Consider the following 24,057-nt stretch of genomic DNA (forward strand, 5'->3'; position numbering starts at 1 on the left):
AAATAAACAAAGCTTTGATCTATCACCAGGAGTTTAATTTTAATTTTGAAACATGATCATCCCAAGAACAAAAATCAGAAAAGGCAATAATTTATAAAGATTTATATGCTTTGCAGAGGTAAATTAACCCAAAGACATGCTTTTCCTCTGATTATCAGTTTGAAGATCAAAATCAAGCCACTTGGCTATTTCTTCTGGGTGGAAAAAGCCACCAGAATGTATCATATTACATACTTCTGTGTTTCAAAAGAACAAAAGTCATTTCTCCAGGACTGATATAATGAGAGCCAAGCAAGTGTTGAAAGTAGCAAAAGGTTGCAAAGGAACTGAATGAGGAGTAGTATCAAGCAACAGAAATAGAGAAAAGCATGCATCAGAAAGTAATTTAAAGATTAGATCACTTTTCCTAATTCAGAAAAAGGGCAAACGAGTATACAATAAACCCAAAGCATTAAAGAAAATGCATGTAGTATTGGAGGAACTTTTCAGATTTCTAAAAGCATCAGAATAGAAATGGTGAATTACTGCAAATATACTTTTAACTGATACATTTTAAACACATTGTAAATTCAATTGCAAGAATCCAAAGATGGACTGTTAGAAAGACAAAGAAAATATAACCAAATTTAATTTCATAATAGGGGCTTTTTATGTCTTAGAGGTGACAAATACTGCTAGATTCTTAAGAATAAATTGTCTATGCCAACATAAACAGAAATTACACTAGAGGGGATCTGTATGACATGGGATATAAAAGAAAAAATTCCCAGGAGAAAGAGAGTATATAAGCAAATGAACAAATAAAGAACTGTCATTCAAAGTAATAAATACATTTTGATGTTAGCAGAAAGCTTCTCAATCTGTTTCTTTAAAGAACGACATCTTTGAACTCCTAACAATTTCCATTTACGTATGACCACTTCATGTGAATAAAGTGTTAACATGAAGCTAACACAATTTGTTTTTCTCTGTTACAAACATCAAAAAACAAATTTGGTAACTTACAGGCTATTTGAATGAATTATTTGAAACTGACAACAGGCCTATAGTGATACTGAGGCTATAATGAATTTTATATTATTTTAAATATTGGATTTTTTTTCACAGCAAGGAGGAAGAGTATCACCTAATAATACAGAAAAAATCACAAATAGGTAAGAACCAAAATATTTCTTCAGGATGAGCACTTGGGTTCTAGTACATAAAAAGAAGTTGGATGGAATGGTTTAGATCAACTCTCCTTTACAGCCTTGCTTCCTAGTCACCTATTCTGAAGTGCACTTGATAAAAAAGAGAACTTCTACTAAAATGACCTTGTGTCTACACGGCTTACTTCCAGATTACAAGACTCATCTTGCATCACAGCCCAAGCATATGCCATACAACTGGATATATGACAAACGCAGAGCAATTGATTACTATGTTTATACCTTCATAAAAAAGTAAAATTTAAATCATCAGCATAGCCAAACATAGGATTTGTTGGCTGTCACTCATTTAAAAACTTATTGAGGCTTTAGTGTTTTTAATTCTATTAGGAAAAAAAAAAAAGCAATTCCAAAAAGAACCATAAAGGAGTTGATGTCATTAAACATGAGGAGGCCTTTCTGTTTTAACTTTCCTTACATATATACACAAACTCAGTTTTACCCTGAAAACTGACATCTAGGAAAAAGTCCATTTTGTAAGCACCTACTGAAAAGAGAACTTTCTGTAGTATTGGCTGACAAAACATAGTTTATCTAAAACTCTTAAAATTATTACAAAGCAGTCTTAATACAGCTCCACTTATTTTTAAAGTTTCTCAAATAGAATATGACACCCTCGCCTCTTTCCAAAAATAGTTAAGTGGAATATTTTAATAACTTGTTCGTGTCTACAGCTCCCATTGATTATGATATCGAGGATATTTCATTTTGAGGTCTAAAATTTCCCCTTCTTTGTGACCAAGGGGTAAATGAACATTTGAAGGGGTGATATGCAAGGTAATTTTGAGCAAGGTAATCTGCTATGTGACATAAATTTTGGCTCTGCTCTCACACTGAGGTTTTCACTCCGTAGACGCTTGCAATCTAAATGGAAAGAATCAAAACTTGGTCTTGGATAAAGGAAAGATCCAATTTGTGTCTGTGTCTTCAACATAAATACTGAATAGTAGTATACAGATTGCCTGAAACCACTCAGACATTCTTCATTCCCTGCAAGCCCACCATGATGGTTTCAAGCCCATTCAGACATCTGTCCACCGTTCACTGCAAGCCTTCTTTCAAATGGTCACTTCCTGTTAGAAGTTTAAACTATGATCAACAAATTTCTTTCTTTCTCCTAACTCAAAAGTATAGTTTTCTCCTGAAAGAAAAGGCACTATCCAAGATTTACCTCTGTTGTTAAAAGAGGTAATGTGTACATTCTTTTCTTTTTGACAGAAGCACAATTATTATATTACCCGGAAAGTTCTACCTTTAAAAGTTATAATATCAACATTTATTTGAAATCTTATTGTAAAACTGAAATGGCATCCATGTTTGTGTTTTATTTTCACAATGACATCTCAAGGTCTTCAAACGGAAGACTATGATACAAACGGCCTGCCTTCACCGTGCTGCAATTCCTTCAACAGGTAACTTAACTAGCCTGTGCTATGTATTCGTACTGCACATGGATGTCACTGAATGACTGTGGTGTCTCTTCCAATGCATACCTATATCTAAAACCACACTGTTAGCTTGCAAATTTTCTCCCTTCCCCTCTCCTCCCTTTGGGAAGATGCCCACTCCATCCCCAAAACACCTTCCCCCAAAGCAAGGGGACGCTCTGCACTCGGCTGTCATTTCGAGGGCTGGGCGCGCATGCGCGGCGCCAGCGGCCCGGCCCCGGCACCAGCACCGCAGGGTTTTGGCACCGCGGGTCCAGGGCCCCAAGTCTAGCCCAGTGTCAGTGTGGGATCGCGAGCGGCCCGGTCCCGCCGCCTCAGGTTGATGGCAGGGCGGGTCCGGGGTTTTAGGTTGATCCCAAGCGGCAATGCAAGATCGCTAGCGGGCCGCGCGAGCTTGGGAGGGTGACGGCCGAGGATACTGCGGCGTGCGGGGCGGACACACTCACAATTTCAGCATCCACTCGCCCTCCATCACCAGCGTCCAGTTGGAAGCGGTCATGGGCTGGACCCGGCTCTGCTCTGCCGGCAGCGCGGCCTGATCGGGGCCTGCCGTAGCCGTCGCCGCGGCGACCCAGGCAGCCAGGAGCGCCGTTAGCTGCGAGCTGCAGCGCCCACCCGCCATATTGGGCGCGGAGCGAGGCTCCTCGGCCGGGAGTGTGGGGAAAGTCAGCGGCCAAGCCCTCAGCCGCGCTCGCCCGCCCTGGTTTTTCAAAGCTGCCGGAGACGCTGGGGCCACCCCGCCTACGCCCGGCCGCGCAGACTGGCGGTGCTCGCAACGCCGCGGCGGACGCCTCCTCCTGTCGTCGCTTGCCCGTCGTGGCCACGCCCCCTCCCGCCCACTTGCCGTTGCCCGGGGTGTCGGTTGCCTCGGCAACCGCCGCCCTTTCTTCTGACCGCCAAGCTGACAATAAACAGATGACCCAATGTTGCCTAAGTTAGAACATGCAGCGCTGCTGCTAAGGCTCCAGTAAAGGCAGGGTTGGCACGTGTGGGCTTCTCTAAAGGGAAATGTGGCCAGTAATTTTAAAATCCATCCCCTCTTCAATGACAGCAAAAATAAAAGCAGCGAACTGCAAAGTACACGTATGTTTAATGAAAAATGAAGGGACGTGGTGAGCATCTCTTGCTGGAGAGGAAAATTTACTCTCTGCATGTGTATATTGAAGTATCACTAATTGAGGATTTGATGAAACTAGGCTATGCACTTGCATTGTTTGTTTTTTACAAAAAGAATGTTAATTTTATAGAAACTCTTAAAAACATGAGTCCTATAACCAACAAAATGAGTCAGTTAAGACTATTGCCACCTGCAGTAAAATGGACCTCACGTTTCTCTTGGCTATAGTTTTGTCAGATCTAAAATGAGGGTAGCCTTAAGTGATTTCCAGTTTTCCTTCCAGGTCACATTAGATGAATCTGTACCTTGGGACCACCATACCGTTAATATGTAAGACTGGATTATAATGAGAGGATCAAGAAGCTTTCTCAAAGCGTGCTTTTTATGTGTTTACTAGGTGTGCAAACCATGAACCTCGGTAATGTGGTTAATAGATCATGAAAAGGATGTGGTTTCTGCCCTGGGCTTAAAACAAAGAGAAGCTATGTGACTAAAAGTACTTCAGAGCACATGAGAGCAAACTTCAATCAGTACTTATAAGAGAGGAAAACTGATTTTGCCTGAGGAGAAGATCTAGTCTGGATTATGCATTAATTAGTATTAGCTAAAAACTGTGTGGACCCAGCCCTTATCATTAAAATAAAACACTCTCAAGGGTTTACAAATTATTGGAATTTAAGAAAATGTTTTTGTAGTGAATGCTACTAAGACTCACTGTTACTAAGTACATACACATCAATCCCATAAACTCGATGGAAAACATTTTACTGTGCTTGTAAAAAGCAATGATTCATAAACAGTAATTCTATCATTCTATCACTTTCAGTGCAACTTTTTTGTATGGAATATGTAATTGGTTTAAAAAGTTCTTTAAAATAGCATCTGATATTAAAGAATTACTATTAACTTTGCTGAAGGTGTAAAGATGTGATAACTATATTTTAAAGGTCTTTATTGCGTATAGATAGTGAGATATTTATGGATGAAGTAACATGATGTCTAGAATTTGTTTTACAATACTCCAGAAATAAAATGTAGGGAATGGAGGGAAGATAGGTGAAAGGTAAGTGACGCAATGTCAGTCTGTGTTGAAACTAAGTTCATTTTGCTATTTTTACCTACTCGTGCATATGTTAGAAAATTTACAAAATGAAAAGCTAAAAAGAAAGAGCATCTGCAGCATGAAAGATAGCCGTTACGGAAGCACTTCCTGTCTCTAACAAAAGTTGTGGGGTTTAAGGATTGCGTTTTTTGGCCTTCTGACTAACGATGGTAGCAAGAAAGTGTGGGAGTGACCTTGTGGTGAGGAGTCACAGACCAGGGTAAGGGAGCTGCTGCTGTCAGACTGCGATTGGCATCTCAGCCCTGACACTTCCTAGCTATATGATTGGGGCTAAAACGAGTTAACACCAAAGTTGTGTTAAAATGCAGGTAGTGATAGAACTGGTCCAAAAAGGTGTCTGTAAAGATTATATTAGATAAGAATAATATGCTGACTCAAAAAGCTTATGTACTAGGTTGGTGCAAACATAATCGCAGTTTTTGCCACAACAATATTGCCAACATTAATATCATCATCTGGAGACAACAATATGCTGTAATGCCTCTATTTTTCCTAAAGTCAAATTCACTTAGTTTGATACACAATGACAGTACAGCTTCAATTTTGCCCACTTTACATTTCACTGTTCCCACAATTCCCTGTGTCCTAGTAACACAAAGCTACTCCCCATTCCCAAAGCACATTGTGTATTTCAGTGTCTCCTTGCCCCTATGTTCTGCTTGGAACACTCTTCTTCTGTTGTCCAGTGAATCATTCAATCTCTATCATGTAGCCCACACTGTACCTCCGATAGCTCATGCAGAATGAGCTGCTGTCTCTTCTCAGATCCAGTTGCTCTTCTGTGTAACTGATATGGCTTGGCTCTGTGTCTCCATCCAAATCTCACTTTGTAGCTCCCATAATCCCCACATGTTATGGAAGGAACTCCATTACACAGAGACAATTGAATCATGGGGGCAGGTCTTTCCGTGCTATTTTGTGATAGTGAATAAGTCTTAGGAGATCTGACGGTTTTATCACAAATTTCCCTGTCCACAAGTTCTCTCTCTTTTGACCTGCTGCCATCCATGTAAGATATAACTTGCTCCTCCTTGCCTTCCACCATGATTATGAGGCTTTCCCCACCATGTGGAACTGTAAGTCCAATAAACTCTTTTTCCTCTATAAATTACCCAGTCTCAGGTATGTCTGTATCAACAGTGTGAAAATAGACTAATACAATAACATCACCATATACCTTTCATAGTGTAATGCAAATATATGTAGTTATCACCCTCTACCCTCACTCCTCCAACCACTCTTAAAAACTCTTCAAGGTAGGGCCGGGCGCGGTGGCTCAAGCCTGTGGTCCCAGCACTTTGCGAGGCCGAGACGGGTGGATCACGAGGTTAAGAGATCGAGACCATTCTGGTCAACATGGTGAAACCCTGTCTCTACTAAAAATACAAAAAATTAGCTGGGCATGGTGGCGCGTGCCTGTAATCACAGCTACTCAGGAGGTTGAGGCAGGAGAATTGCCTGGACCTGGGAGGCGGAGGTTGCGGTGAGCCGAGATCGCGCCATTGCACTCCAGCCTGGATAACAAGAGTCTCAAAAAAAAAAAAAAAAAAAAAAAAACTCTTCAAGGTCAAGGGCTTTGCCTTATATATCTTTGTGTCCCCTGTATTGCAGAATACCCATCCCATAGGTGTCCTTGGGATAGGCAGCTTCTGACACTGCTCCTGAGATCTCTCCCTCCTGGTATTCAGCCCCTGGGGTGATTCTTCCCTCTTGAGTGTGGGTTGGGCCTGGTGACTCACTTCTAACAGAAGATGGGAAAACTGATGTGTTATCACTTCTCTGATAAGGTTACGAAAACCTGCAACTTCTGTCTTGCTGGAAACTTCTTTTCCTCTTGCATGCTTACTCTGTGACTCTGTGTGGAGAGTTCCATGTGACAAGGAACCAAGGGAGGTCTCCAGCCTGAGGCCCTGAGACCAGCCCAACAGCCCTCAAAGAACTGGATCTTCAAACAACCACAAGTGACCTAGAAGCAAATCTGTCACCAGTGCTCTTGAGACAAATGAGCCTTATAAATGACCCAGAACCCGGAGGCACAGCTTAGCTTAGCTGGGACCTCCACCCACAGAAACTGTGAGGGAATCAATATTGCTATATAATATTAAGCCACTAAGATTTGGGGCAATTTGTTATGTTGTAATTGATAGCTAGGCCAGTATGTGACCCATGTTCATGTTTAAAACATGGAATTACAGTTTTAAGAATATTGGTACCTGGTACCAGGAGAAAGGGCTTTTGTCCCCAGAGTAATGGTGGCACTGCAAGACAGCTTTCGTTACACAAAAATATGTGGTTCCTGGTAAGCAAAGGAATTCCTAGGACTCTGATGAGATAACATCATTAGCAGGAGAGGGGGGAAAGTGTGGTAGATGCATATCTAGCTCCCTCTCTTTCCCTACCCCACAGAGAAGTATGCTCCTACACCTCTTAGAAGTTAGGTATATTTATATGAATAGCTCTGGCCAATGGGCTATGAATGGAAGGGGTGGGTATGTATCATTCCCAGGGTGAAGCATTTAATCACCAGCACAGAATGTCCCAGTGTGCTGTTCTCCTGCTGTGGAAATTTTAGAGAAAAGATCATGATCAAAGAGTCTACAAAACCAGAGCAACCTAAATTGTTCAGCTGCCTCACGGAGAACAGCAGAACTGGGTGGTTCCCTGATTCTTCAAAGTATTTTATGGCTGGGCGCGGTGGCTCAAGCCTGTAATCCCAGCACTTTGGGAGACCGAGGCGGGTGGATCACGAGGTAAAGATATCAAGACCATCCTGGCCAACATGATGAAACCCCGTCTCTACTAAAAATACAAAAACAGTGGTGCGTGCCTGTAATCCCAGCTACCCTGGAGGCGGAGGCAAGAGTATTGCTTGAACCGGGGAGGCTGAGGTTGCAGTGAGCCGAGATCGCGCCACTGCACTCCAGCCCTGTCAACAGAGCGAGACTCTGTCTCAAAAAAAAAAAAAAAAGGATTTTACATAGGCAAGAAATGAATTTTCACTATGATAGACTATTCAGGTTAAGTATTGCTGCCTAACTAACCACCCCAAAACTCACCTCTCATGGTTTTGGAGGATACAGAGCTCAGCTGGGCTATATTTGCTTGTATTCCTTTATACGGTGGCAGACACCTGAAGACCGAGGCCAGAATTAGTTGAAGTCCCTTTCACTCACTTCTGGCTCTTAGTGTAGGTTGGCTGGAACAGCTGGGGACTGTACAGGCATTACTCTTACCCATGCATTCTTTCTTTCTTTCTTTTTTTTTTTTTTTTTTTTTTTTTGACATGGAGTCTCGCTGTTGTCACCCAGGCTAGAGTGCAGTGGCACAATCTCGGCTCACCGCAACCTCCGCTCCTGGGTTCGGGCAATTCTCCTGCCTCAGCCTCCTGAGTTGCTGGGATTACAGGCGCGCGCCACCGTGCACAGGTAATTTTTTGTATTTTTAGTAGAGACGGAGTTTCACCATGTTGACCAGGATGGTCTCAATCTCTTGACCTCGTGATCCACCCGCCTCGGCCTCCCAAAGTGCTGGGATTACAGGCGTGAGCCCCCGCGCCCGACCGCCCACACGTTCTTTCTATGGGGCTAGCTTCGGCTTCCTTCAGCATGGCACTTTGAGGTCTGTCATACTTAATTTCTCTAGAGCAAAAGTTTCCAGAAGGTCAGATGGAAACTGCATTGCTCCAGAGGTCTAAGAATGGCATTTCTACCTCATTCTATTAGTCAAGGCCCTGAGGACACCCCAGACTAAAGGGAAGAGGAATTCGACTACCCTTTAATAAGAAGCAACAAAATGAATTGCAGCCATGCCCTATCAAAAGGCCACTCTGAAAATCTGGAATTGTCACTGCGGCATAATCTAGCCTGTTTTGACTAACTCACTGTTTTCCTTTGACTACTTATGTATGGGCATCTGAGAGTTCTTTATTTTGGAGGGGAGGTGATATTTTCAGAGAGCAGAGTAGCAACTTCCTCTCCCTTTTTACCTTCTGTAAAATGATTCTCAAGCCTGATCCCTTGGTATTTAAGTGCTCATCAAATGTTACAGAATTTTTGTTAAGCTTATTCAAAAAAGATTCGAAAGCATATGCTGAGACTTATGTAAAAACATCTATTTTACCCCTGAATAATGGATGTAGGGAAACGATTTACCAAGAAGGACAAAACTCATAGAAAATTTTAATACAGAGCTATCGACAGTGACTTTGATAAAACTGGTCAGTCAGGACTTGATCTTAGGAGGATAATCAGTGAGAGGTAAGAAGATTGTATTCAGATTACAAACCCTATATTAATAGGGTATCGTTATAATATACAAAGGTTTTCCTATTGAAGATGGTAAAACCAGTATGGAAATATTAAATAAGTTAAGCAAGGCTGTAAAATTAGTCTATAAAGTAATAATAGTACAAAAATGTAATTACACAAACAGATTTGCTAAATGCCTTACAGGAACAAGAAGTAGAATGGAGAATTTAAATAGGACACAGTAATATTTCCTAGAACCAGATGGTAGAAGATATCATGAATGATGAAAATACACTGAATTGCACCCAGGCTTGTGCCTAGAGACAAATCCAGAAGACATGATAAGCCTCTAAGAAATAATCCCAGGACAATATCATGGTGCAAAAATTATTTTCAGAACTAATGAATGAGCTGAGGAAAAGAGCAGTTGCATGCAAGAGAAACATACAAATCAATTATTTTCCTGTACACTGCTTAGAATTAACTTTAAAATGTAATATAGACAAAGATCTCATTCAATAGCTTTTAAAAAACTCCTATGTTTAAAAAAACTAATAGAAATATACAAGACATAGGAAAAAAGCTACAGGACATTATATGGCAATTATCCTAAATTAATCTGTAAGCTATAAATTTAATGCAATACCATTGCAAATTTCACCAGGTTATCTTCTATAGAATTATAAAAATCTACCTTAAAAGTTAATGCCTGAGACCAGTCAACAGGATTTTGAAAACAAATCATGATGTAGGTCTTGGTCCTCTTAGGTATTAAAATCTGCTATAAAGTTACTATGAAGTATGATTAAAGGGAAGTATTGGCATGAGAAGAAGCAAATAAATAAATGGTTCAGAATGAAGAATCAAAAAACAAAACCCCCAAAAATAAATAATCATATGTTTATGGGTATTTATATATGTTAAAGGTCATATATTAGTCAGGATAAAATAGACTTATGCAGCAGTTAAAAAAAAATCCCTAAAATCTCAGAGGCTTAACTCAAAAAGCTAATTTCTCCTGCATGCAAAATTGACCTTGGAACTAACAGACTCTCCAGAGAAGCTATACCTTGGGCAGGGTCTACACAATACACATTGCTTAAGTCTTGTATCTCTGCTGTCTCAAAATGAAACCTTTTCCATGCACATAGTGAGAAAAGAGAAATATAAATGCTACAAGAAGCTTTTTGCCTTCTTAGTCTGCAAGTAACACCTACTAATCCAGCTCAAAGGCCATTGGCAAGAACTAATCATAAGACCTCGCCTAACAGAAAGGAAAGATGGTGTGCCATGGGAACTAAATATTGATGAATATAATAATATCCACACATGACATTTCAAACCAGTGGGAGAAGTTAGACTAATATACAATGATGTTAGAACAATTTCCTCTTAATCCATGGGAAAAAAAGTATATCTCTACATTAATCTATGTCCAAAGTAAGTTCTAGATCCACTAATGAAGAGCACAAAATTTAAAATGCTCTTGGAAAAGTGTTTGGAAAATAATTATATAACCATCTAGTGGGCAAAGCCTTCCTATGTAACATATGAAACACTGAAGCTATAAAACGGCTTTAGGAAATTTGCCACATAATTTAAAAAAATCAAGCAAAGCCAAACCAGGTGAAATGATCTGAACTATACTTTTATTTGTGAAGGATTTTACAGCCAGCCTTATCCATGAATAATCTTTTATTTTGGTAGATAAAAAATGAAGACCCATTGTAGGTGAGAAAGTTTTATGGTACATATGTTGCCTCATAATCAGTCAAAACTCTTATTAACCCACTTCATGAGTTAAAAAGAACGTTGTCAGGAGACCTCTGCTCTTCTAGCAAGTAATCATTTGTTAGGTCCTGTTTCCATGGTTTTGTAATAAAAAAAGCAATAATTAAAAATGTATCCCTCATAATAGGCTCCATAGCAGATTCTACTGTAAAGGTTATGATCACACAACAGACTTTACATTCTCTTTTGAAAGTTATGCTAAGTGATAGAATTGGCTAAACAGAAAAGTATCTGTGCAGCTGCTGACACTTGTGGCCTGTGAGAAATACAACAAATGTCAATTCTAAAACTTCAGTTCTAGGAGATTAATGAAAAGACCACATAATCATGTGAGTAGACTCTTCATGTAGCTCTTTCTTTAATCTCCTTAATTTTAGGTGGTGTGGTTCATAGGGACCCTGGATAAGGAGCATACTCCAAACTATCGCTATTATCCTCCTGATAGTCACAGTAATAGTCTCCCTAGTGTGCTGTATTCCTTCAAAGATTTCAAATGCTTGCATGCAGCCATCTCTAGAATGTCAAATGGTCTTTCTTCAACTGGAATGACAAAGTGTGAAAGAGGAAACCATAACCTGTGAATGACATGCTGAGACTGGAAACCCAAAATGATGGTAACTGAGAGTGGCACTAAGGCCTACATTTTGGTCACACTCTCACCTAAGTGAGAACCTGCTCAAAAAAGGGGAATTTTTTAAAAACAAAATTATGGAAAGCCATTGTTTTGGACAGAGCTCATGCACTAGGCCCCAGTAGAGCAAACCAAAATAAAATGGAATCACTTGTGCTAAATATGACATAATCAAACTAAGGATTTAAGGGAATAGATCCTAGAACAGACCGGTTTTTGTTTTTCTCCTATAAACAGAACATTCCAGCAAAAAGATGCATCCTCTACTCAGTCCTTGTTCCCTCCTTAGAAAGTCCACTGTTCTACTGTTTCCCGGAGGGTTTCAAGACCATATGAATACATTTACCATGGTGTTAGGGAATCAATAACTAAGGTTTTGCTCATTCTCTCAAAATTGAGAAAATGACCAAAAGGAGGAATCATTAAAAAAAAACCTAAATATGGCCTGAGAAGGACTCCATACTTCTACGTTTGAGTCCTTGTGGATGAAATGCAACCTAGCTTAATAGTCAGACAAGACTGAAAACTTAACTTAGGAGTATGTGTCTATAACTGAGTCTTGGCCAATCCCAGCAGCCATACTTCAACCACTCACAGGCTGCTAAGTTCAAACTGTGTTGAAAGAAGGCAAATGGCAAACTGTAACCAATCCAGCTGTTTCTGTACCTCCCTGCTGATCTCTGCATGTCACTTTCCTTTTCTTGTCTATGAATCTTCTTCCATTACATGGCTACGCAGGAGTCTCTATGAATCTTCTGTGATTCTGGGGGCTGCAGGATTCACGGATAGTTCATTCCTCAAACTCCTTTAAACTTAATTTGGCTGTAGTTGTTGTTGTTTTTTTATCAGTAGGTAACTAACAGGTAAAAATGACAGGCAGAGAAAATTTCAAGTGGGGAAAATGGCCTGATAAGAAAATATAAGAACCTTAAAGTTTAACTCTCAATCTGAAAACAAAAAAACAACTAAACAATATTTATGATGAAAATATATCTGTTCTTGTCTTTTGACATTTGGAGACTGGGACACCAGGAACTATATTTATGTACTTAATGGATTTAGTTAAGATTTATTTTTACTGAAGAGAAGAAACCGGAAAGGAACAAAGAGATCCATTGTGTTTACTGCTTTGCTGCAAGGCAGCAAAACGTTAACTAAACCGTGGTTCTTTCATGTCTACCAAGAATTCACTCTACTTTACAGATCTCATTTTAGAAAACATTGATTGATATTTGAACCAAATATCTTTTAATGTACTTATATCATGTATTTTTAAACTTCATTTGTTTATATTTCACTGAAGGTAGAAAACAACAGTTCATCAGTTAATCAAGGTAATTTTATATTTCTAACTTGGTATCTTATCCCTATTTCAAGCTGCTCTCCCTTTGTCTTCATGTAAAATTTTGAAATCCAAAATTAGTTACAAGTAAACACTAACGTTTTAGATAATACAGGCCAAGAATTTAATATTTTGGGTTTTAATAAAATACATTGGGATAATTGCTAGGCAGTAATTTTTATGTTCTTGATAGAAGCTGGGAAAGCAGTTAAGATGGATTCTGTAAGAGAAAGCAGAACTAAAAGGTAACTACAAGTCCATATTTCACATAAATTATTATCAAATTTTACTACAAAAGCATAAATATACTTTAAACTTCTAATATAGTAGAATAGAGTATATATGACACCATTTAGTCCAAGTGCCAGTGGCATGCTGTCTAATGCTTGACAACGCATGTTTCTGAGGCTGGGGAGCCCTGATTTGTTAAGTTTGCTGGCTTCTGTGGTCTAACTATTCCCGCTATGACTGCTTTCAGACTACCAACTTGATATCTACCAGCTAGTAAAATTTTGAAAGCTTATCAATTGGTTATTGCAAGCTACTACAAGATAATTCCAGCACCACACTGTAAACACTGATAATAATATACTACCATTTAACAAAATACTTACTCTTTTTTTTTTTTTGAGACGGAGTTTCGCTGTTGTTACCCAGGCTGGAGTGCAATGGCGCGATCTCGGCTCACCGTAACCTCCGCCTCCTGGGTTCAGGCAATTCTCCTGCCTCAGCCTCCTGAGTAGCTGGGACTACAGGCACGCGCCACCGTGCCCAGCTAATTTTTTGTATTTTTAGTGGAGACGGAGTTTCACCATGATGACCAGGATGGTCTCGATCTCTTGACCTCGTGATCCACCCGCCTCGGCCTCCCAAAGTGCTGCGATTACAGGTTTGAGCCACCACGCCCGGCCAACAAAATACTTACTCTTTACTTATTCTAAATGTTAATGGGATCAACTAAAAACTCAAAAATACATTTATAAAATATATGAATATAGGATTGTATGTATTGCATATATATCAACTTTAAAAGTAGCACACTAGACTTGTTTAAAAATTCTACACTTCATCCAATCCTATGCTTTTAGGCACTTACTAAATTTATTTCTTTAACATCTTTTTTAAGAAAACATAACTAAAGAACACACATGTTATCAAGTGAATTATTTTGCTACATTAAATGTTACTGGTGTCACTGCTTGTATATGTTGCTGTGCACATGCACGCACACACGCACACACCCCTTGAGTTTTTAAATAACTCAATTTGGTACAGGTGGTTGGGCTGTGGCAATGGTCTTCTTTCCAACATAACTAAATGACGCTTTTCCTATGTTCCATGGCAGATTTACGGCACTGCCTAAACCCTAATGAATCATAACATTGTTTTTTTTCAAAATGCACTTACATAAAAGACAATGTGCTTTAAAACATCTGTAATACAAAACATGCACTGTGTTGTCAACTTTTCAGCTCCTACCTTTTTTTAATCAATAAAAGAGAATATAAATCTAACTAACTTAAACATAGTGTTTTCCTAGACCAAAGGGCCAGGAATATTAGGCTAGTTTTAAAATGTTTGATTTGAAAATAGAACTTTCTCTATTGGTCTTATTTTACGCCATGTACAGGGAAATTTTTCATCAAATCTTTGAAGGGGATTAAAAATTCTTCCCCATTAACTAGTGGCCTGTGAAACTATTACTGAGTAAAGGAACTGGGGAATGAAAGCAATCTCAAAGCTAGGATTTGCAGAAGCAGCAGCAAATGCTCCTGTGGCAAACTACAGAAATGTCCTAACACTAGGGTTTGCAGAAGCAGCAGCCAATGCTCCTGTGGCAAACTACAGAAATGTCCTAACACTTTTCACTTCTTCTAAAATGTGGGAGGCTCAAGTCAAAATCACGTTGGCTATTGTGAATGAGTAACAACCATTCTTGGATTATATTAGAGATTTTCATTAGAGAACACCAGTGGTTCTCAAGGAAGAGTGGGAGGGGACCTTGTTCCCCAGGGGACATTTGGCAATGTCTGCTGATATTTTGGTTGTCAGAACTTGAAGTGGATGAAATGTTACTGGCATCTAGTGGGTAGAGACCAAAGATGCTGCTAAATATGCTAGAATGCACTGGACAGCATCCCACAATAAAAAGCTAAAATTTCAATAGAAACCTTGTACTATACACAAATATTTGCACACATGTAAAATCACACAGATGAAGAAACGGAGCACTACCAGCACCACTGAAACCCCTCACATGTCCCTCCCCAGTCACAACACTCTCCAGTTCCTCCAGAGGTAATCTCTGTCTCAACTTATGTGGCATGTATTTTCCTACCCACATTTATAGTTTTTCTATCTATGCATATATCACTAATATTAGAGTATTATCAGTCTCATATTTTATATGAATAGGCTTTTTAGATGAATATTATACTTTCATCAGATTTTCTTTATCATCTTGCTTCTCTCATTCAGCGTTATGTCTGTGAGACTTATGCATTTGATTGAATATAACTAGTTTCTTCTTTTAAGTTGCTGTGTTCTATTGCATTGTATGAGCAAAACATGATTTATGTGTCCAATTTAATGCAGATTGATGTTTAGGTCATTTCTTTCTTTCTTTTTCTTTTTCTTTTTTTTTTTTTTGAGACAGAGTTCGCTCTTGTTACCCAGGCTGGAGTGCAATGGCACAATCCCGGGTCACTGCAACCTCCACCTTCTGGGTTCAAGCACCTTGGCCTCCCAAAGTGCTGGAATTATAGGAGTGAGCCACCGTGCCCAGCCTAGGTTGTTTCTAAGTTGAGACTACCAAAGACAATGCCACTATGACCATCATAGTACATGAACCTTGAGACAGATGTGGACCAGTTGCTCTATATTATATATAGAGGATTGAAATACTAAATCCTGGTGTACGTGTATTTTCAGCTTTACCAGATAGCATTAAATTGTTTTCCAAACGATACCTTTTTTTTTTTGAGACAGAGTCTCACTCTGTCACTCAGGAAGGAATGCAATGGCACGATCTCAGCTCACTGCAACCTCCGCCTCCAGGTCCTGCGTCAGCCTCCTGAGTAGCTGGGATTAAGGCGCATGCCACCACGCCCAGCTAATTTTTCTATTTTTAGTAGAGTTGAGGTTTCAACATCTTGGCCAGGCTGGTATCGAACCCCTGACATTGTGATCCATTCGCCTCAGCCTCCCAAAGTGCTGGCATTACAGGCGTGAGCCACTGCGCCTGGCCAAATGGTACTCTTATGCGCAGTCTATGAGAATCCCTATTAACCGACATCTTCTCCAATATTTACTATTGTCAGACCTTATATCTACCAATCCAGTGGGTCTACATCTTACTGAGATTTTAATCTAGTTTTCTGATCACTAACAAGATTGGTAATCTACAAATGTTTATTGACTAATTTCTTGTCTTTAATAAAGGGCTAGGTAATTTTTATTCTCAATTTTTTTTCTACTGGGTTGTCTTTTTTTATTGATTTGTCGTGTTTCTTTGTATATTTTGGAAATTAATCCTTTGGCAGTTACATTTAGATTTTTCATTAATTTTATGGTATCATCTTGATTAATACAATTTCTTAAAGTTTTTATGCATTTACCTATACTTTTCTTTTTGTTAGTACCTTTTGTGTCCTGTTTAAGAATTTATGTAGCTAGAAAGCTACTTTTCCTATCTTATCTCTAAAAGTTTTCCAATTATGTTTTTATTTTTTTAGGTGTTTACCCTCTTTAGTTTTTTAATACTGTGAGGTAGGAATTTAACTTTTCTCAAATGAGTGCCAAACTGGCCTAGAAACACTTAATGAACGGTATTAACTTTCCCTAGTAATCTGCTACTCTGCCATAGTCTATTGGTACATAGGTAATTCAATTTCTGAGTTGTCCGCTCTGTTTCATTGTCTGTCTTTCCTGTACTGACACTGTACTGTTTTAATTAGTATAGTTCATGGTCCACCTTTATATCTTGATAGATAAAATTGTACCCCTTTGTCTATCTTTTTTATTAGTTGCTTGGGTGTTCTTGTTTTTCTATTTTTTCATATACATTTTAGAATTATTTCATTTTAGCCAATCCTAAAATCAAACAAACAAAAATTGCTTATTAGATTTATTGGGGTTACATTGGTTATATAAATTAAGGTAGCATTTTCCTTTTAATACACCTTATTTAATGTCTTTTATTAAAGTTTTATATTTTCTCTATATAGATTATACAATTATTTATCATATTAACTACTAATTATTCAATTTTTAATTCTATTTTAAATGGTCTTTTATCATTTTTTAACTCTATTTCTGGTACATAAAAATACAAATGTTTTTGTATATAAGTTTTGTAAACACTAAACTTGCTAAACTCTTACTAATTCTTAAAAATTTTTCTGAAGCTTTGTGGCCAAGAGTTCTAAGATTATTCCTAAGATTTCTGCCCTCTGGTGGACACTCCCTTTACCTGCGTTCAGGGCCTGTGAGTATGATGGAATATCACTCCGTGAATAATAGGTTTAGTTGCGTGGCAAAGATAAAAGGATTTTGCAGAAGTGATTAAGGTCTTGAATCAGCTGAGCTAATCAACAGGGGGCTTATTCTGGACAGGCCTGGCCTAACCAGTTGAGAGCTCTTAAGGAGGAACTGGGCTTTTCCTGAAAAAAGAACTTCTGCTAACCTCGAAAAAGCAAGCAGCCAGGCGGTGAACTGCTATAGAGGAGATGGCCTCCAACAGCTGAGGACCTCAGTCCTACAACCACAAGAAACAGATTTCTGCCAACAACCTGAATGAGCGTGGAAAAGGCCCCTGAGCTCCAGATGAGAACACCCAGGTCAACTCAAGTCATGAGCAGAGAACCCTGTTATATTGCTCCTTGGCTTGTGGTTCATAGAAACAAAGAGATTATAAATATGTGGTTTTTAAGCCATTAGGTTTGTGGCAACTTGTTATACAAGCCTCTTTTAAATTCTTTACATACACAAATGTATTCTAAATGAATAATGAGGCTTCCTTCCCCATCTCTATACCTTTGAGTTCTTATTCTTCCCTTATTGCTTTAAAACTTCTAGTACAAAGTTGACTAGAAAAGGCGGTAGGGGCATTATTGTCTAGTTGTTTACATCTAAGGCAATATTTTCAATGTTTTGATGTTAAGTATGACATTTACTGCAGGTTTTTCATAGATACTCTTTAATCAGATTAAGCAATTCTCGTTGATCCCTAGAATTATTGTCGGGAATAAGTGTTGACTTAGTATCAAACACTGTTTCTGCACCTTTTAAACATATTCTATTTTTTCCTTCAAATGGTTACTGTGTTGAATTATGTTAGCAGACATTTTAACATTAAAGTAACCTTTTATCCCAAAGAAAAGGAGGTGTGAATAGCAGTTTAGTTATGATGCTGTATCCCTTTTATAAATTCTTGGATTCAGTTTGCCAATATTTGGTCTAAGATTTTTGCATTATGTTAATGACTAGAAATGAGCCTTAATTTTTCTTTATTTTTCTGGCTTCTTTGGGTTCTGATATCAAGAATATGCAAGTCTCAGGCAATGAATTCTATGGAAGAGTTGGGTAAGATTGCAAGTTTTTTTTGAGTGGTAAAATATCTAAAAATGGAGGACTACTGAAGAATTGGATATAGTATCTGCAGGTTGTAAAGAAAAATATATTAAGTATGCTAACACTTAGAAACACTCAAATAGAGTGAGCTAAAGTTGTTTAATCAATTAATAATTTTTGTATTAGCATATCTGTATAAATAGAATGAGACTATAAATTAGTGTTCCCTGAACATATTTCACTATCAAACACTTCTTCAATTTTAATTTGTAAAATAAAGTGTTTCGTTAATTTAAAACTGTGTTTTCATTCAAAGTTTCAAGAGGGTTTCTTTAGTGTTTTATAAACATGAAATCCTAAATATGACAATGCATGCTGAATTTAAATATTTAACCAGCATACATCAATTTGTTGGTAAATGCTGCTTAGGTATTAAAGCATAGATTTTGCATTCATGATGCATAAAAAAGTATAAACCATGTGGTTTCATCCTGATGCAAGAAGAATACAGTGCCACACTCGAAAGTAATCTCAAAATATTTGGATTTCTCAAGTCCTTTGAAAGTACTTAAGCCACATAGTGCTTCTTAAAATAAGGAAATAAATAAAATAAAATTATATTTCTTTTCCTACACATCAAAGCTGCTCTTAAGTCTTTCTCTAATGCATGCATGCACACACACACACACAAACATACACACACACACACCCCTAAAAATCATAACACTTTTCTTAGACGTTGGCCTCTTGTTCCTCTGTTCTTCAACAAGAGCCGCTGAAGTTACACACTCACTCAAAGATGGGAGAGACGAGACTAACGGAGACAAAACGGACTTGACTTCAGTAGCCAAGTTGAAGTCTGGAAAGATGAGCCCCATGGGCTTCCTGTCGTACATAGATAGACCACACCATTTATAAAGGTGAATTATGACGTAATAACAAGAGCAATTATGTGTAGCAATTTGGCAAATTTTACTTGTATTTCTGATGATTTCCTAGGTTTTTTTTCTTTTGCTTAATTTTTTTCTTCAATAATACACCTGTCAACTTTCCATGGACTAGTAGGTTTCCAAGAAATATGATCTTTACAAAATGTACTGTTTTTTAAAACATCATTTAGACCTTTTTTAAAAATTACTTCCTTCAAATCACTATCTTTTAGGTAACTTAGGAATGTCCTTGTTGAGGTTGTAGTAAATAATGAAGTTTGCAGGTGCAGCATATAACCCAGTGTCAACCATATAAACAGTATTTGAATATTATTTGTGGCTTTAATTAATTACAGGCCTTTATAACTTTTAGTAATGTGTGTTTATATGGATAACTTCAGTTTCACATATGTCATGTCATAGACACCTCATAAATTTAGATTTGCAAATGATCAGCTGAGGTTTTAGTAAGAAGAGCATAGTAAAATAAGTTGCAGTTAATTTATTGATGGAAATGTCAGTCGTAGCTCACCGTCTATTGATAATGAAAACTATTTTTCAGTCTTCAAAACAGAAGATTTAGAATATCTGTAGAACACTCCCACTTGTTACTATGGGATTCTATTTCAAATACTGTGAATTCATGAACAAGTTGAGAGAGAGGACGTAGGGTTATCATCATGTTCTGAAGTGGGTTTGTTTACTCTGATAATTTATTAAGCTACATGCTTGTGGTTTGTATACGTTCCAATATTTGTATTTTACTTTAATTAAAGTATTTGAAATTCGTGTTGTTGAAGTTTAGTAACGTGATATAATGTTGATCATTTAGGAAATTATAATAAATAGGTTATAAAATAGCACATTTAGTGTGATACCATATTGGAAAAATATATGAGTATATTTAATCAGGAAGAAAAAATACTTGAAGGATATGCACCAACAGTTTGCTAGTGATTCATGAAAAGGTTTCCCCCCGGTTAATAAAAGCATTATAGTGTGTGCTGTAGCTAATACAGTTTGTAGACATTTCTTTTCTTTTTTTGAGACAGAGTCTCTGTCGCCCAGGCTGGAATGCAGTGACACAATCTCAGCTCACTGCAAACTCTGCCTCCTGAGTTCAAATGATTCTCCTGCCTCAGCCTCCTGAGTAGCTGGGACTACAGGCATGTACCATCATGTCAGGCAAATTTTGTGTATTTTTAGTAGAGACAGGGTTTCACCATAGTGGCCAGGCTGGTCTCAAACCTGAGGCTCAAACCTCAAACCTGAGGCTGACCGTAGGTGATCTACCCGCCTCAGCCTCCCAAAATACTGAGATTACAGGTGTAAGCCACCACACCCAGCTCAGTTTGTAGACATTTCTATATCAGGACACAAAGAGCTTCCTCATTTTTTAATGACTTCTATGTATTTATGTGTAATTGAATCAATATTCCATTGATGGCAATTAGGTAGTTTCTAAGCTTTTACTCCTGTAAACAGTGTTGCAATGAATAATCTTGTACATACACTGTTTTGTTTATTTGTAAATACATCTGTAGAACAGTTTTCTAGAATTAGAATTGCTGACTTCGAGGAAATACGCATCTTAATTTTGACAGCTGTGGTGCTTCATAGCAATGGTGCTTCATGTAGATTGTTTCAATGTATGCCTCTATAAGCAATGTTTTTATGCATCTTTGCTAATAAAGTTTGTATTCACCTCATTTCCCCCCAAACTTAAAGCAAAATATATTAAAAGCACAAGGACAAATATTTTGGTAGTATTATGTGATTCACTCTCCTTTTGTTTTTTTAAAAGATTTTCAAATAATCAGGAAAAAATCAAATTATAGAACAATATTTATACTATACCATCACTGGTGTAAAAAGGGCTAGGAAAAGAATACAAGTATGAGCCAAGCACAGTGGCTCATGCCTGTAATCCCCGAACTTTGGGAGGCCGAGGTGGGTGGATCACGAGGTCTGAAGATCGACCATCCTGGCCCACATAGTGAAACCCTGTCTCCACTAAAAAAATACAAAAAATTAGCCAGGCGTGGTAGTGTGCGCCTGTAGTCCCAGCTACTCGGGAGGCTCAGGCAGGGGAATGCTTGAACCTGGGAGGCGGAGGTTGCAGTGAGCCAAGATCCTGACACTGCCCTCCAGCCTGGCAACAGAGCAAGACTGGGTTAAAAAAAAAAAAAGAATAAAAGTATGTACGTATATGCATAGATATCCTTTAGGAGTCTGGGTAACACACATATTATCATGAATCAGAGATACATTTCCCTATAGCATGCTTTATTTCAGAATGGCAAGGTCCTATGCAATCAAAATGCTCAGATGCAGCAGAGAGGCCTGGGAAGTCATGCTGGCTGCACCGGTGCTGTCACCTAGAAGGCCATTCTTTTGGTGAAGGTCACAGAACAGTGAAGCATTTCCACTACAGACCTGCGTACTGCCCAGGCCCAACCTATGGAAGCTCCCTCGGCCTCAGTGATTCTGGGTTCTATGGGCTATCCTAAGCCAGGACTACCTTCTAATGGCCTTCCAGAGACAATGCCACTTCCTCCTACAAATATCTGTTAAGTTTATTTATCTTGAGGTCCAGATAACTTAGAAATTAGACCAGATTCTCTGCCTTTCTCCTGGGGGTATGTCCCTAAAAAAAAAAAGTGAGTGGATTCCAAGCAGCCAACTTAATCTTTCTTTCTAGAAGGATATACAACAGTATTTTAGGGATGCAGGAGAGTGGGGATCAAGATAAGATGGAGACTTTAAAATGCATATTCTTTGGGGACTTGTAAGTGTATTACTGATTTTAAAATGATTACATAAATATAATTAACAAAGTAATAAAGTAGAAGCCTGCAATTTATAACCAGAACCGCATGATGTTTCTGGATTGAATTGTATATATATTCAAGGAAAATGCTTCTATGCTATATTTAAACATGGCTAATCTAATTTTGGTAATGGAGTATTTGGCAGAGACAATTGGGGCCGAGGAGGAGAATGTGACAAGATTAAAATCCTTGGGAACATTACAGATTCTTGTGTTTGGTTTTGGATATCTGCCTAATTAAAGCCTTTTTTTCCTCCTGAAATATATTAGTGGATTTCATGTGCTTTCTGAATGTATTAACGGCATTACCATTTTTAAGTTTGCCCGTTGTATATGTAAGTGTGCTTTCTGAGGTGATGGAAAGGCTTCAGAACATTACCATACTAATCATGTCTTTGTCACTCTATGGCCTTAAGAAAGGCATAACTTTTTTGTCTTGGGTGCAGATATAGTATGGGATGGTGAGGAAAGCCAGACAGACCTAAGGATTTGGGCTGGGTTGGCCTGCCCTTGCTATTTATGTGACTCAGCTTCCCTGAGTTTCACTAACCTGATCCCCATCTGTAAAATGGGAATATCAATGCCAACCATTTTAGTCTACATTCCCTAGAAAACAAAGCCTATGGGCAGGTTGAAATCATCAATATTTAATTGGGCAGTAGTAGGGCAAAAATCTGGAGCAGCAAGTAAGGGAAAGAAGAAACATGAGGCAAAAGGATATAGAGAGCTGTGGTGACCAGCAGCTGTATCCTCTTGGCACAGGATTTCCTGGGTGTCTAAAAAGGGAATCCATGCATCAAAGCAGGAAAAGGGCATATAGTTGGCTGAGCTTCACACATCTCCTCTTTCCCACTGGCCAGAGTTTGCATCCATTGCTTTACATCCATGCACCACCTAGTGACATCCTTTAGCCCCTTCAGCTGCCTCTTGGAATGACATATGCCAAGTCCTATGGTGTGACATTCCCTGGAAGTCCTCGAGTGGCTGGAGGAGTCAGAACTCTAGATGGGTCTGCCTGGCTGCTTTGTGGTGGCCAAGAGGGAAGTTCCAGCATTCATGGGACAAGTAACCATCAGGCCCAGGAGGTGTGCATAAGCCAGAGCAGAGTGGGCATTGTGTGGAAGTGGCTGAGGCAGAGATTAGCTGAGGTTCTGGAAGGTGGCTAATCCCCAGAGAATTGTGGACATGTATAATAACATTTGCATCCATTATACCCAGCTTGTTTTGTGTGTGTGTGTGATGGCTAAATAAAATAAACTGTTTCATACCTCATATAGAGAGGTGCTCAACAATACTAGTTGCCTCAAATGCTGTTTGGTGAAAGGCCCATCTATACAAAGCAACCACCAAATGCTGAAGGAGCGGAGAAACCAAATAATCAGGCAAACAACTCTAGTTTATTAATAAAAGATGTTTTATTGGGGGAACTTACAGACTGAAGCAATGGTCTTGGGCAGCTGCAGGGCAGGTAGACCTCTGCACGTTTACTCCCAGACCTAGGATTAATATACCATACAGAAATGTATGAATGCTCAGTACAATGCAATTAAAGGCAACCCTCCAGACAGGCAAGAATACTGTGTGAGTCATAGAGTATAATTTGTGCAATAACATCAAAGATGACATGTTCTTAAATTAGGGGCAGTAAATAAAGTAGAAATCAGGAGGCATTCACAGGACTGGGGCCAAGCAGAAATCAACATGGTGGATTAGCCTCCAAGATGGAGTCACCTTTGTCCCCACAAATGGATATAACAGCTATCGTCATGATCTCTCAGGGCTATGATTAAAACTAAAAATATATTAGGTATGTTTTCTTT

General features: G+C 38.6%; 1 protein-coding gene across 1 annotated transcript in view; it reads right to left on the reverse strand.

The window, feature by feature from the left end:
* TMX4 (thioredoxin related transmembrane protein 4) overlaps nt 1–3,418 on the reverse strand; it is a 44,101-nt gene extending 40,683 nt beyond the window's left edge. The window contains exon 1 of the mRNA XM_002747347.7: nt 3,103–3,418. Coding sequence (XP_002747393.3) covers nt 3,103–3,278 — 176 coding nt within the window. The 5' untranslated portion in view covers nt 3,279–3,418. The remainder of the gene's footprint in view (nt 1–3,102) is intronic.
* Between the last annotated feature and the right edge of the window lie 20,639 nt (nt 3,419–24,057).

This window comes from Callithrix jacchus, chromosome 5 (assembly GCF_049354715.1).
Source record: "Callithrix jacchus isolate 240 chromosome 5, calJac240_pri, whole genome shotgun sequence".
In the NCBI taxonomy this organism is placed as follows: Eukaryota; Metazoa; Chordata; class Mammalia; order Primates; family Cebidae; genus Callithrix; species Callithrix jacchus.